Source organism: Syngnathus acus, chromosome 4 (assembly GCF_901709675.1).
Source record: "Syngnathus acus chromosome 4, fSynAcu1.2, whole genome shotgun sequence".
Taxonomy (NCBI): Eukaryota; Metazoa; Chordata; class Actinopteri; order Syngnathiformes; family Syngnathidae; genus Syngnathus; species Syngnathus acus.
Window position 1 is genome coordinate 2,403,839 of NC_051090.1, and position 14,468 is coordinate 2,418,306.

Below are 14,468 nucleotides of genomic sequence, written 5' to 3' on the forward strand. Positions count from 1 at the left end.
ATGGTATTGTACTGTATGGTATTGGACTGTATGGTATTGTTTGTATTGTACTGTATGTATTGTAGTGTTTGTATTGTATATATTGTAGTGTTTGCCATTGTATGGCGTGTTTTGTCGCTTGTACTGTCTGCCATTGCATGGCGTCTTTTGTCGCTTGTACTGTCTGCCATTGCATGGCGTCTTTTGTCGCTTGTACTGTCTGCCATTGCATGGCGTCTTTTGTCGCTTGTACTGTCTGCCATTGCATGCCGTCTTTTGTCGTTTGTACTGTCTGCCATTGCATGGCGTCTTTTGTCGCTTGTACTGTCTGCCATTGCATGGCGTCTTTTGTCGTTTGTACTGTTTGCCATTGCATGGCGTCTTTTGTCGTTTGTACTGTCTGCCATTGCATGGCGTCTTTTGTCGCTTGTACTGTCTGCCATTGCATGGCGTCTTGTCGTTTGTACTGTCTGCCATTGCATGGCGTCTTTTGTCGTTTGTACTGTCTGCCATTGCATGGCGTCTTGTCGTTTGTACTGTCTGCCATTGTATGGCGTCTTTTGTCGTTTGTACTGTTTGCCATTGCATGGCGTCTTTTGTCAATTGTACTGTTTGCCATTGTATGGCGTCTTGTCGCTTGTACTGTTTGCCATTGTATGGCGTGTTTTGTCGCTTGTACTGTTTGCCATTGCATGGCGTGTTTTGTCGCTTGTACTGTCTGCCATTGCATGGCGTCTTTTGTCGCTTGTACTGTGCCATTGCATGGCGTCTTTTGTCGCTTGTACTGTGCCATTGCATGGTATGCGTGGTATTGTACCGTCCCCAATTCATGACGTCACATCCGCCAATTCAAATCTTCCTCGCCTGCTCGTCCAATGGCGCTTTGCACACTCGCGTACCACGTGACAGGCCACCGCATTAGGGAAAAATTATGGAACTGAAAAGTGCCACACCCGCCATCGCCAAGGGGAGGTTTCGAACACTATTCCCAACGTGTCAGAGGCAATGACGTTAACCACTCGACCAACTTTGGCAGTGACAGAAAGGCAACCAAGGCTCACCTCAAGACTGAAAACTGCCTTCAAAAACCTAAGTGCCACTTTGCCCGCCTCCTACCTCTGCCCAAATTCAGTCTGACCAATCAGAGCGCAACTGAAATGGGCCTGACCACGTCCACGTTTCCAACAGCCAATCGGAAGGCAATTTTAAATTGACGACGCCACGCCTACTTCACATCCCACCAATCACAGGACCCCTCGTCTGCATCACCCCTTTCCAACCAATCGGATTCCATTCTCATTGCCCCGCCCACTTCCTGAGACCTCAGCGAATCATGAAGCAGTATTAAACAAGCGAAAGGTAAAAAAATAAATAAAAAATAAGAGTCACAATCTTTATGCAGAAGTGAGAGAAAATTGACAAAGTACAGCCCAAGGGGAGGTTTCGAACACTATTCCCATCGTGTCAGAGGCAATGACGTTAACCACCCGACCAAAGACTCGTGACTTTGGCAGTGACAGAACGGCAACCAACGCTCACCTCAAGACTGAAAACTCCCTTCAAAAACCTAAGTGCCACTTTGCCCGCCTCCTACCTCTGCCCAAATTCAGTCTGACCAATCAGAGCGCAGCTAAAATGGGCCTGACCACGCCCACCTATCCATCAGCCAATCGGAGGGCAGCATTTCAAATCGACGACGCCACGTCTACTTTACATCCCACCGATCACAGGACCCCTCGTCTGCATAACCGCGCCCCCTTTCCAACCAATCGGATTTTATTCTCATTGCCCCACCCACTTCCTGATACCTCAGCAAATCCATTTATTTCGTTAAAAATTCGTTGTTTTTTTCGTTTTCTCTCTTCGTTTTACATATCCAAATGATTTCCAACTATGGATTTTCGGTCGAAGCAGGTCATCAGTAAAGGAAGAGCAACTCCGGAGCAGTGCTGTGCTGTGTGCGTGTGCGCGTGTGAAAAACGGAGAAAAATACCCTCCAATAGGCTTCATTTAAACATAGACAAGCTTCGAAGCAATTTCAAAACACCAAGTTTAATCGTTTGATTTCTCAAGGTTTCCTCTTAGTTAAAAATCATCTGCATTAAATCATCGCCCTCCGCCAACATTATTTTATGGCTATGTGGAAAAAATATTTTACATGAACGATTATAAAAATCCCTTTAATTGGGTGTCATGGTTTCTTTAAACATAAATAATATATTTTGGGGAATATTTTGTTTAATGATTGAGGCCATATTTGACAACACTGAACAATTCATTGTCTGTTCAACTGGAAGAGGGAAAATGTACATTTGTGCTAACGGTTGCCATTCTTCTCGTCTTCGCTCCGACCTCTTCGGATTCTGGTTTGTGGTCTGGTTCTTGTGAACCTTCAAGTCCTGGATCACATGTTCCAGCCGAGTCCGATGTGAGTGGCCAGCAGGTAGCACATGCCGATCATGCACGTCATGATCATCATGGGGAAGCCTAACCTGTCAGATCACAAAACAAAGAAGCGTTAGTTGCACAAAACCTCCAAAATGAACCCACAAGTTCAGCCTGAACTTGTCACTTGGCCGCCACTTTCATTCGAGCACGTCCTCAAACGCTGGAGTGACTGCAGATGGTTGGCCTTGGCCACCGTCCATGTCCTCCATGGACACATGGCGCCTCGCGGGGCCCGGGAGACTTAGCCCCCGGCTCGTCAGCCGGCACGGATCCGTTGGACCCGCACCAGAACGCCGACATGTGCCAAGACACAGCAAGTCTGACATTTTGAAGCAACTCTTTTTAAGGTCATATTCCAAAAAGTCTTTTTTTCATTTGCTTGGTTTGTTGTTCTTTTTTTTTTTTTTCAATTGTGATCTTAGTTAGCGAAACAAAAGAAGGATTGGAATAGCTTGCACTCGTCATGCTTAGTCACGCTCCAGCAAAAGGCAGCGCAGTGATCAAGCGGGACGAGAATTCAACGCCGCACCGGTCGGATCTCAGCTGCGGAGGGCTGCGAGGGGGTCGCCCCTACCAATCAGCGCCAACCCTCGGAGCAGCTGCGACACGAGCAAAGGTGGCGACCGGAGGCCACGCTTCCATCCAGGAAGTCAAAAGACAGTGAGGAAGAGAAACCAAAGGCTATTCCTATAATTATGATTCATTATTATTATCAGTAGTATTGCACCACTCACGGCTCTAAGAGCTTTGTAAAAAATTTGGGTTGCACAAACCTAAGTGAGCCACTCTTACTGTTCCTTGTCTCGATTTACACAAGGAGCCTGTTTGGACTTAAGTAGAAGGGTGTGAATACTTTTGCCACCGCTGCTCATGTGCGATGGCTTGCTGTGGCTGTCGATGAAACCAATGAGCTAGCTGCCATAGCAACTGGCTCTTTGAGTTCAAAGCGCACATGGGAGTCTGCGTCAGGTTGGAGTACTTGCTAGAGAGACTTATAATAAAACCTAGCCCAAATGAAAGTAGTAGTGTGTGTGTGTGTGTGCGTGTGCTCCAGTTGACTGACCAAACGGCCCAGCATTTGGAGAAGAAAGCATGGTACCTGAAGAACTCCATGAAGGAGAAGCCGTAGCCGTGTTGCTCCGCGATGCCGGCACACACCACGTTTGCAGACGCGCCGATCAACGTGCCGTTTCCTTCACACACACATGACCGCTGATGTTGATTTGTTGTGCTAAACGTCGGTCGTTTGACTTTGAGGGAAACTCACCGCCGAGACAGGCTCCCATGGCCAAGGCAAAGATGAGCGGTTTCACTGGTAGGTTCACATCGGCATCCTGACTCAAGTTGATGAGGACTGGAATCTGGAGGAATAATTTTAAAAAAAGCGTCATTTATAACCTAGCAAGTCAATGTTTTACGTTAGCAGCCGCTTGCTCACCATGGTGGCAGTGAAAGGGATGTTGTCGATGAGAGAAGAAGCCAAGGCCGAGATCCACATCACCAAGATGATGGCGATGGCCATGCGCTGGTCCTCCGGCACCGACTGCAATCAAAACAAACATTAGCAGTTGTTCTTTTACGTCATTCGTGGAAGTTCAAAAGAAAGAACCAGACGATTTTGACAATGTAAAGAGTAGAAAGTGTTTTCGAATGTAGGGAGTAAAATGGAAATGTCAGAAAAAATCTACTCGAGTACAAAAGCAAAGTATTTGTATTGTGTGCCTCACAAAGCTTTGTTTTGCTCCATCAAGTCGCTAAGCAACACAAATAAGATCTCTGCCTCGCACCTGTCGCACGCTTGCATCCAGATGTGTGTTTTTTTGTTTCACAGGAAGTCAGATGGAAAGAGCGCCGCGCCGCCTGTCACCGGCGATTATCTGCGCTCTAGGTGGCCCGCCGCTTTATACCAACTGACGCATTTATTACGCAGGCAATCTCACGGCCGCTCGCTAGCCAAGACAATGACGTTCCGAGCGGAACCAGGTGGAAACGCCGTCATGGAATTTGCAGGGGATGTGTCCGATGTGTCGGAATGACCGACGGAGTAGAAATACGCAAAGTTGAACTGAGGGGAGGAGCTTCATTTGAAAATGCACTTTGGTACCATCTTGTAGCAACTATAGGCAATGACACAACTTTGAGGTTTTCGCTATTCACGTTGTGGTAGAAAGAAAATAAATACTAAAGTAAAAAGGTGACTTACTTTGATGAGGAGGGCCGTCTGCTCGCCAATGTAGTCGATGAGCTGCAGCTGGGCCAGAGCCTGCAACATTAACAAAAAAAATCATAATAATCATAAAAATCATTTCGTGCGCATCTTTTTTTTTTTTTTTAAAAGAAGCACCTCCATCAAGACAAAGAGGGCAGCGAAGAAGAGAAGCGTAGCCCACTCCACGCGGTGCAAGATCATCTCAAAGTCCTGGATGTCGGCCAGGACCAAAAGCCACAGCGCGCCCAGGATGGCGATCCAACCTGAATGGGGGAGAGAACAAAATGAGAGTAAATGGAGATTTACGAGAAAGCCATTAACAACTAGACAAAAAACAGAAAACGAGGATGAGAGTCCATTCTTTGTCAATATCAACTGCAATTACTTTACGTCCAGGGAAAGAACAAGGATGAATGGAAGTGGAAGGACACGCAAAACAAAAACAGAGCAAGAGAGAAATAAACTGTATTTCTTTCTTTTGAATGTGCTTGATGAAATTATTGTCAATTGAGTCTGAAGCATGTTTTGATCATTTTGCTTCTCAAGGCTGAACTCAGTGAACTGGACTAGACTGGACCGAACCATTCACGCTCATGAATGGACCTCGTAGCATTCTTTATTTATTTGGCTACATCGAATTGACTTTCTTCCCATTTTGTCTGACAACCCAGCTAACCAAACAAATGAGAATTTCAAAATAACTTCCGTTCATATTGAATATTTACTCACAATGCGAGATATCGATTTAAATACATTACTAACTCATTATGTGAGAAATTCACTCGCTTGCTCGCGAGCGGGTGACCGCATCGGCCGAACGAAAACAAATTGCCGGCCACCTACGGAGCGGAATGAAATCTCAACCGTGTTGGTTTAATGAGCTTTTAATGAGGTTGAGCTTTTGAAAGCAGCTGTAATTGAAACCAATTACCTGGGCCGCCGCTGTCTGGGGTCACGCTCGTTCAACGAATGTCACCACCGAGCAGCCCGTAATTAAGTCGCCGTGCACCGGCACCGTCCGTAAGTAAGTAAATACTTCAATCGGCCACTAAAATAGGAACAGCGGGAGCAACATTCGGGCCCTTACCGAGATCCAAGTGTATGCTGGGAACAAAGGAGTTGACAAAGAACATCAAGATGACCACGGCCAGCACCGACACGCACTTGACCAGGAGCACCTTGTCGGTGATTCTGTGCTGCGGGGAACAAAAGAAAAGAACAATCAGGATGGTGACAATCAGCTCAAGTGTTGGGAAGTAAGAAAAACAAAAGCAAAACCTTCTTTTGCAGCTCTTGAATGTTCTGCTCCCAGTTTTTGTCCTCTTGGGAAATTTCTCTGTCAAGCACAATTCGTGTTCCCTTTAAATGCATAGTTTCGTATATACGTGGAAAGCAAAACAGGCTAGCAATCATTGGAAAGAAATAATTAATTAAAAAATATATGTTTTTTGGCATATTCGAATAATTCATCCAAGCAAGTAGGGGATATGGCACACGAACTACTTGGGCGTAACATGACGTCAAACTCGTGCCATGTTTCATTTTTACCTCTGGAATGTTTTCATCATCTTGCGCAGTAGACTTTCCAGGTTGAGCACTTTCTGCATCAGGAGACATTTGACAGCCGTCTCCTCTCGGCTGGCGGGGTTGATGCGCTGCGCCGTCTGCCTCCACACCAGAATCTCGTGTTTGAGCTCTACGGCAGATCAAAAAAAAAAAAAAAAAAAGTGAGAAAAATTTGGCGCTGGTGTCTTTGAAGATGGTCTTTCCGGTCAATGAGCGCTGAACCCCGCAGAGGGACGAATGCAGCAACACCACCACCGCCGCTGAAGGAGGTGCTACCACTGTGTCGGTCATGCCGGGCCAAACCATTTATGAGGATGTTCAAAATCGACCCAGAAGATGCAACATCAAAAGAACAGGAAGGAGTTAGCAAATGGAAATAATTAGCAAACGGCGGGGGCGGCTTCCTTCAATCGGCTCGCCACTAAACGATCCACCTTCCTGTGGTTCTCTTTTAAAGCTGCCCCGTGGAACCCGCTCTCCTTGGGACCGCGTGTTATCGAGGGTAAACGTTTGTGTCTCTCTCTGTGTGATGGACCGCATCCTAAGAGGCTAACGTGACAGAGAAGATGCTGGAAAGTGACAGTGACCTCATAGTTTGAACTCACCCACAATTTCGATGGATTCCTTGTTGTAGAGTTTCTTGTTCCAGTAGAGCATGCGCAGGAACGGGAAGGAGGTGAAGAGGACCAGGCATATTCCCAAGAACATGTAGCCGGTGAAGTTGGCAAAGTCGATGCCCTGCGAGAGACGCACAATGACGCAACAAAAGGTCACGGTAGGGGCAGACATTTTGATGTGACCGATTCGTTTGAATTTATCGGCCGATTAATCAGTTATCGGAATATTTTTCTGCCAAATAACCAAATCCTCATTCTCCAAGCAGCTTCCCGCTGACATCAGCGCTTGACATTTTGGCCTTTGGCGGACGTGGACGTTTTGTTGATTCCAGCAAACGTCCGGTTTGTCTTGGCAGCGCTCACGGAAGAGAAGTGGGCGGGGGACGGCGATGAGGGGGGGGGCGCCGCTTGGGTCGGGTCGTGGCGGCACTCTGATAAGGACAGCTTGTGTACGCATGCTTGCTTTGCCCGCTTGTTTGTTTACTTGCGTGGCACCGAGAGGGAGGCGGGGATATTTCGAGGGCAATCCAGAGATAGACGCGTCTCGTTGTTTAGGCCACGTCCGAGTGTGCTTGTTTTTGAAATTCTACCGCCATGTTTACAAAACCCATTGCAGTGCCGCCGAGAGTACAGACGGTGGAGTACTCAAGTAGATCTTTCGGGTATTGCCGAGGACACTTGTCACCAGAGTACACGGCGAGGACAAAGAAAGTCAGCATCAAGGGTGAGAGCCTACTTGTCTGCGCAGATCCTGATTGGACACGATGATGACGTTTGGCGGGTCACCCACAGCTGTGGCCGCGCCGCCGATGTTGGTGAAGATGACTTCGGCGATCAGCACGTGTCTGGGGTCCAGGTTGAGCACCTCGCACAGCCTGCGAAGAAATTCGCGCGACTCGAATCACCAAACTTTTTTGCCATCCAAAGTGGGCGGAGCATAACAGCACCTAATGGTGACGGGGGTGAAGAGCATCATGGTGGTCACGTTGTCCAGGAAGGCGGAGAGGATGGCGGCGATGAGGCAGAGGATAATGATCATGGGCCACACGCGGCCTTTGGAGAGGCGGTAGGCCTGTCAGGAAGTAAGCAAGGAAGGAACAAACGTGACACAATGATGAGTCAGCCATCCATCAGCGACTTGAGATGACGCAAATCGAAGATTACAGAGTACACTTTTAAGAAGAGGTCGGTGTCGCAAATGGGTGGTGAAATTACTGGCAAATTTCTCAAAAGGTACCTGTAAATAACCGACAGAATGTTTACGCTTGTTGGAGCAAAGGCACATATTTTACAAAAATGGAACAAAAAGTGATTTCAACAGGTTCATCATGGACCTTCTGCCAGGTAGAAATGCACAATTATACATCATTGAAAATCTTTTTTTCACGTTGATAAAAAAATGAAATTAATAAAAGTACATTTTGATCATTTTTCTCCTTGGGTGCCAAATGTTCAATCACCGAGCAGCAAAGGAACCAAATCTCTGATGAGCGAGGTGGCTCGTCCTTCTCACTCAGCCTGTTTTTTTAACATTCATCAGCCTTGATTATTATCCTCGCCTCAGCCTAGAGGACACATTCCGCATATTCAGGATTAGCGGGAACAGTTCTACCAGGAGTTTGCGCACCTCCTTGACCTCCAAGACGAAGCGACGATGACGTAGGCGAGCGGGCTCGATCGCTGGCTCGAGGGCCTACGCCACAAATTCAATTTACACTCGGGAATATCAAGGCGGGCTGACGAAAAGCTCACACCTCTTATATCCCCGTGTGAAATTTGTGACCTCGGGCCAAATGTGATAAGGGCGGGGTGACCTTTGACCTTTTAACCGGCTCATCGGCGGACATTCCAGACCGACTCATCCCATTTGTACAGCGCTGACCTACTTTAAGGCCGCTAAACGCAGCAAATGTCACCCGTGCGGGGTCGTTTAAATGTCAAGTGTGAAGAATAGCCGGGAGGTTGGCATCAATCTTGGGAATGTAAGCGGGAACCAAAACGCACCTTGACGGCGCAGTAGTCGAAGAAACCCGTCTCGGAGAAAATGGCCACCAGCACCATCTGCAAAAAAAAAAGATTTGTTGTGGTCGTTACTTCCTTATCTTGGTCAGCAATTTATTGTTTATTTTTTTAATCTAACTTTCCTAAATATTTACACAAAACATTGCGTCAATGTGTGTTGTTGTTGCTCACAACAACCTTAATTTTAGTATCAGCAAGGCTGAGTGCGTTTCAGCTTTGCCCGTAACCATGGAGACGGGCTTTTAAAAGGGAACAACAATGGAGGAGACTGCGGAGGAAAGGCGGACGGACTCCCGTGGTCTCACCATGCCAAAGAGCAGAGCCAGAGTCTCGTAGTCGATCCATTCCACCACTTGCACCAAACTGGGCCGCTGCGGGAGGGAGAGAAACAAACAAAAGCAAAATGCAACTTCAGCAGAACGTTCAATGAAAATACAGAATTTTCATCTGGCTAGTCTATATAATGTGGACTGACTAACAAGCACAAGATGTAAACTTACGTCACCAATCACGGCCAAAGCGGACAAAGCAGCCAAAGATCCCAACATGGCCGCCAGGGTGCGATGGACGATCTGGAAAATGCAAGCACGACAGCATACAACAATTATTTTACTAACACTTCACACAAGTACAAATTCTAATACTTTTACTACTACTGCTAGCACATACCACTGGCGGCGCTAGAGGGGTGGACCACGAGGGCACTGGCCCCCTGAAATACGCTTCGACCTCCCAGGTCTAAATAATTGAATGATTGGAGACATTCTTGCCTCCCCCAAGGAAAAAATACTAGCACCACCCCAGCCCATCTGTAAAGCTTCCAAGCCTTGTGTTGATTTTCCCCTCACACGGCCGTACCTCGAAGATGATGAGGACGTAGACCCCCGTCAGGATGATGCCGGCGATGGCCACCTGCGTCTCCACGCTGAAGTAGAGCGACTGGTAGGTGATGGAGAGCGGCACCACCTCAGCGTCCGCCATGAAGGCCTGCACCGTGATGGTGATGGGGTCGCTAGAAAAAGAAGAAGTACAAATTCCTGAAAATGGACTTAAGTGCAATCAGAAAGATGTGGAGATGTACCTGCTGAGCATCTCAAATGTTTTGGTCAGCACCATCTGGTCGCTTCGCTCGCTGTGCAAAGGAATGGTCCAATTGTAAATCACCTGTCAAAAAAGATGAAGCCAATTATTTTATTTTTTTTCTGAAGAACCCTTTTCTCATATTTTCATAATTTTCCGACTTGAATGTCCCACCTGCTGCGCCCTCCTCCTCCTCTGGCCCGGCGGGTCAGTCTGCTCCACCTGAACCAACACGTACTCCTGGTTGTCCGGGTCCGCCACGGCGCCGCTGAAGGGGCCGCCCACCTGCAGCTTGAGGAGAGCGTTGTCGCGGAACTCCGTCAGGTTCATCGCTGCCGAGCGGCCATCCGTCAAGGAGCAAAGCGACAAACGTTGCCTTCTGTTGTTTGTTTGAAATGTTTAGCGGATACAGAAGCTGTCGGTTGACGAGACGGCCAGCATCCTCCAAGGGTTGTCCCGATCGGGATACATACTGAAGAGCAGCTGGAAAAACAAAAATAAATTCTAAATCAAATGTTTCAAAATAAATTCATTTTAAAAATATATAAATAAATACAGAAGTGGAGCTGGGTTATTTTCTCCTCATTTTAAGCTAAGCTAATTTCGACACACTTACACTGCAAAGAACAACAATTGTGAAGATGATGGCCACTTTGGAGATACGGAAACACCATCTAGAAACACAAGCAACAACATATTACACCAGCTAGTATATATAGAGTGACCATTATAAATAAAAAAAAATAATGCTCACTTGAAACTTCTGGCGAGCTTGAAGCTGAGGCTGAGGTGCTCCAGGGGGTCGTTCTTGTCGGACGAGTTGGAGCGCAGCAGGGACAGACTGGTCACCTCGCTGCCCAAGCGGTACCTCCTCTCCAGGTCCATGGCGCTGCTGTCCCAAGGTTCCTCGCCGCCGTAGAAACTGGGATTATGCATGGTCATGTATGCCACGCTTGAAGCATGAGCAAGAAAAGCTGTCCTCAGATGTGCAATAGCTTGATTTCAACTTGTTTTTGTTTTCTTTTGCATACCTGTCATCTTGTGAAAACCTGAGCAGAGGCGACCTTTCGGAGAGGTTAGCCGAATTCCTCTTGCCGGTGAGAATATTAACCATGTTGAAATTGTGCCTGCAACAAAAACAAAACGGTCATATTAGAAGGCATGAACAAAAAAGGTTGCCAGAGTCGTCCATCTTGGGGATATTCATCATTTGTGTCAAAATGTCCGACTTCCTGTCAGGGAAACTTTTTTTTTTCTAGTTTTCCCAGCAGCACTAATGGGGGCCTTTTGGTTGTGTTGTGTTCAAAAGCCCTAGAGGAGGTTTAAAAATAAACAGTATGTCTATTTTCTCAAGGAACAAAAAGGCTTTGTCGTGAACTGTGACCGCGACTGAGCAGGTGTCACATCTGTGCGAGCAGACTGCCAGATGCGCTCTTGCCCCCAGAAACACGACTTCCATCATTAGGTTGACTTTTATTTATTTATTTTTTTTTTTAATCAACCTGCTGCTGCATGCAGAGACCTGCAAGGGAAGCGCAGCTGCGTCCCCACATGAAACACACTTCTCTATGTTGATTGTGCTTGGTCCTCACCCGTCTTCTTGTCGAACGGGCAGGAAGGCCTCAGCGTGGATGACGCGTTGTCCCGTAGGCAGAGCCGCCGACTGTTGCTGCAGCTTCTGCGTTTCCCGCCGCTCCGAGATGCCCTGCAGCAGACGCAGCTCGCCGAAATTCCCAGCGGCTTGGTGGCCCGGCGCTGAGGCCTGGGACTTTTCCAGGTCCAGGTTGCTTGTGTTTTCCAGGTACATGGTGACACTGCAGGAGCAAAGAAAGGAGAGGAAGGACATTATTTTTGTCATCGTTTGGCCAGTTGCCACAGAACTCAAATAGAAAAGCTGATAGCCGTCGTTTAGGGCCATCACATGACCCGCAAACACATCAGCTGAGGGGGGCCATGGCGGCAGGGGGTCAGTGGACCGGGTCGGCTCCATCAGACATGCGCTCAGGAATCCGGCGGGATTATTGCTCACATGGAAGCCGACTAGCGCTCACGTGCTACGATTGAGGCCGAGGTCGGCGCTTCTGGTAGTTTGCAGGCTAGCGTAGAACTTTTTGGCCGTAACTATCCATCACTGGAGACGTCAGAGTCCACCCAGCGGACACCCCCGGGGCCGAGCTTTCACTTGACTCACGCACTTGTGTGATGAGAATTTTGCTTCTGACGTCTTCACTAACCACATAACAACCTTGTCCAATTCATGTGATGGACCTCATCCTGGTCATGAATGAGAGCCTTTGTGGGCGCCTCTTGCCCGCCGGCTGTACGAGCAATACAAACTGCTTTTTTAACAATTTTACACTCTTTTCATTATTTGATTCAGATGAAGATTTAGTCCGTGCATAGTGTTTGTCAAGTGTGACGAGTTATGACATTGGACAGGAAAGCAAATATCCTTGAAATTCTGTGACCATTCTAAAATGAGCAAAATACACAAAAATGAAATAAAAATAAGATGCGAGTGTGCCGCAATTCAAGGGAAGAGGAGCCGCTTTGATTGGCGGCAAATGCAGTCAGCTGTGTTCACACCCACAACAGCGCACAACACCCTTTCTCAAGGACGACTTGCGCACGTCTGCAAAATTATACTCTGTCTACTACGCCTCTCTGCGCAGATTTAGAATGTACGATACACCACATTTGTACTATTCACAACATGTGAGCGTTTAGACTTTGTCAAGAATGAAACCGGTCAGGACAGGGTAAGGACCAAGACTTTGAAATTAGAGCTAGACAAGAATAAGACTTGATGAAATCAAGACCATGACGGTATGTTAATATAATTAGTTATATATTTTTTGTTATTATGAACATTATGCCATTTCTAAAACTACAAATGAAATGGCGGCCTAAGACCTTTGCGTACTACTGTGTATATAAATACATGTAATAAAACAAGAAGCAAACTTGTGAAACTTAAACAGGCCACTTTGAATTTCACCAAGACAAGTGGGAGAGAGGATGAGCGCTTACCTACATTTACAAAAGTTGTTTAAGATGATGACGGGGGCAAGCAACGCTTCCGCTTGGCGACCTCCAGTGGGGCCGTGACTGAAGAAGATGATGGAGACAGAAGGAAGGGAGGAAGGAAGGAAGGGAAGGAGGCTGGAGGTGTCGGCGTCTCCTCTCCCAGCGAAGGAGGCGGATGGTCCTTGGCGGCCTGGACTGCAAAGGCTCGGCCGGCAGGGGAAGGTGGGAGGGTAAGAAGAGGGGGAGAAGAAGGAAGAGGAGAAGGAGGAGGAGGCCCAATCTTCTAATAGCTGCTTAACTGCAAGACTTCGCCCAGTCCCCACCCCCTACAGCCCATTTAATCCTCACAACACTCCATAACGGCATTTTTGCAACACTCATTTTACTGCTCGAGTGATTTTCTACTCTAGATTTTCTTTTTTTTTTGGTCTCATAACTTGAACTGAAAAAGTTGTAAAAAAAAAATTTGCAGAGTTGACACCGAGTTGAAAATTGAAAACAAAATTGCAGAATGTACAGCTATAGAGCAGTTATATTTATATTATATCATATATATTATATTTTCCATGATGAAAAGTTGTCAGTTAATGTTTCTCTAAACTGTAACTAATGTTAGTTATTTTTAATTAGGAAACTGTTAGTTTTGTACTAAGAATACTGTATATTAGGTTAATAAATTCTACAAAAAATATGTATGATTTCATTTGGTATTATTTTAAGAGTTCCTATGAATAATAAAAAATATTAATCATATATAATCTGATTAATCATCTGAAAGACTTTATGAGTCATAAACTGCCATTGCTATTCATGTTTTCTGATGATCTATATCTACAAATATCATTTATCATATTTTTATTTATATATAGACTTTGTTACGGTAAGCTTGGATTTATAAATGTATTAATCTTAATTGTTTAGTTATTTATTATTTTTAAAATTGAGGTTCTACTGTTTTCGGCTGGCAAACTTTTGTGCCATTGGTATTTATCAGCATTTCAATATTTTTTGTTTTTTTTGTTTTAAAAGCACGTGAAAGGTTAGACAGACCGCAAGACTCTTGAGGAAAGTGTGTTTGTGTGTGCATGAGTGTGTGATGTTTGGGGGTTTTAGCACATTAAAGCCTTAAGACATCTCGGGATCAAAGGTCATGGGATCACGTCCACATCCATTCGGGTCACTTTACTACACGTGATATATAGGACAAAAAATGTGCATAAGGTTCTTTGAAGGCTAAAAACCCCTTTCAATATTAACAAATCAAATGCCAGAGTGTACTACGATACAATGAGGCTTGCAAAATTGACTTTACGTAACCTGCTACTTTTGAGTGGATTGTACGAGGCCTTCACTCTCTCGCCTCCAGTCGGACTGTATGAGAGCACCTGACTCTCAGCAGCGTAGTGTACATTCTTCCTGGGAAAAAAGGCAGCTAAGTCGACAAAGAATGCAATTGATTTTTAAGCCGAGCCTTCCCTCGTGCCTTTGAACTACTACTCAGAAAGATGGCTCGGTTTTTT

General features: G+C 46.2%; 1 protein-coding gene across 3 annotated transcripts; it reads right to left on the minus strand.

The window, feature by feature from the left end:
• Nucleotides 1–2,015: 2,015 nt before the first annotated feature.
• Nucleotides 2,016–14,390, minus strand: oca2 (oculocutaneous albinism II). Of its 3 annotated transcripts, XM_037248666.1 has the most exons (25): nucleotides 14,266–14,390; nucleotides 12,952–13,143; nucleotides 11,514–11,735; nucleotides 10,953–11,048; nucleotides 10,676–10,873; nucleotides 10,538–10,595; nucleotides 10,332–10,404; nucleotides 10,096–10,253; nucleotides 9,923–10,005; nucleotides 9,700–9,853; nucleotides 9,342–9,413; nucleotides 9,147–9,212; nucleotides 8,824–8,880; nucleotides 7,767–7,891; nucleotides 7,556–7,694; nucleotides 6,808–6,940; nucleotides 6,185–6,332; nucleotides 5,915–5,972; nucleotides 5,724–5,832; nucleotides 4,772–4,899; nucleotides 4,631–4,690; nucleotides 3,866–3,970; nucleotides 3,695–3,788; nucleotides 3,527–3,620; nucleotides 2,016–2,471 (listed from the first exon to the last, which is right to left on the minus strand). In XM_037248666.1, the coding sequence occupies exons 3-25, from the start codon at nucleotides 11,726–11,728 to the stop codon at nucleotides 2,384–2,386; spliced, it is 2,511 nt and encodes an 836-aa protein (XP_037104561.1). In that variant the 5' UTR covers nucleotides 11,729–11,735; nucleotides 12,952–13,143; nucleotides 14,266–14,390; the 3' UTR covers nucleotides 2,016–2,383. The 3 variants fall into 3 exon arrangements, with proteins under 3 accessions (XP_037104561.1, XP_037104560.1, XP_037104559.1); XM_037248665.1 differs by lacking the exon at nucleotides 14,266–14,390 and having other exon boundaries at nucleotides 10,676–10,843; nucleotides 12,956–13,388; XM_037248664.1 differs by lacking the exon at nucleotides 14,266–14,390 and having other exon boundaries at nucleotides 12,956–13,387.
• Nucleotides 14,391–14,468: the final 78 nt, after the last annotated feature.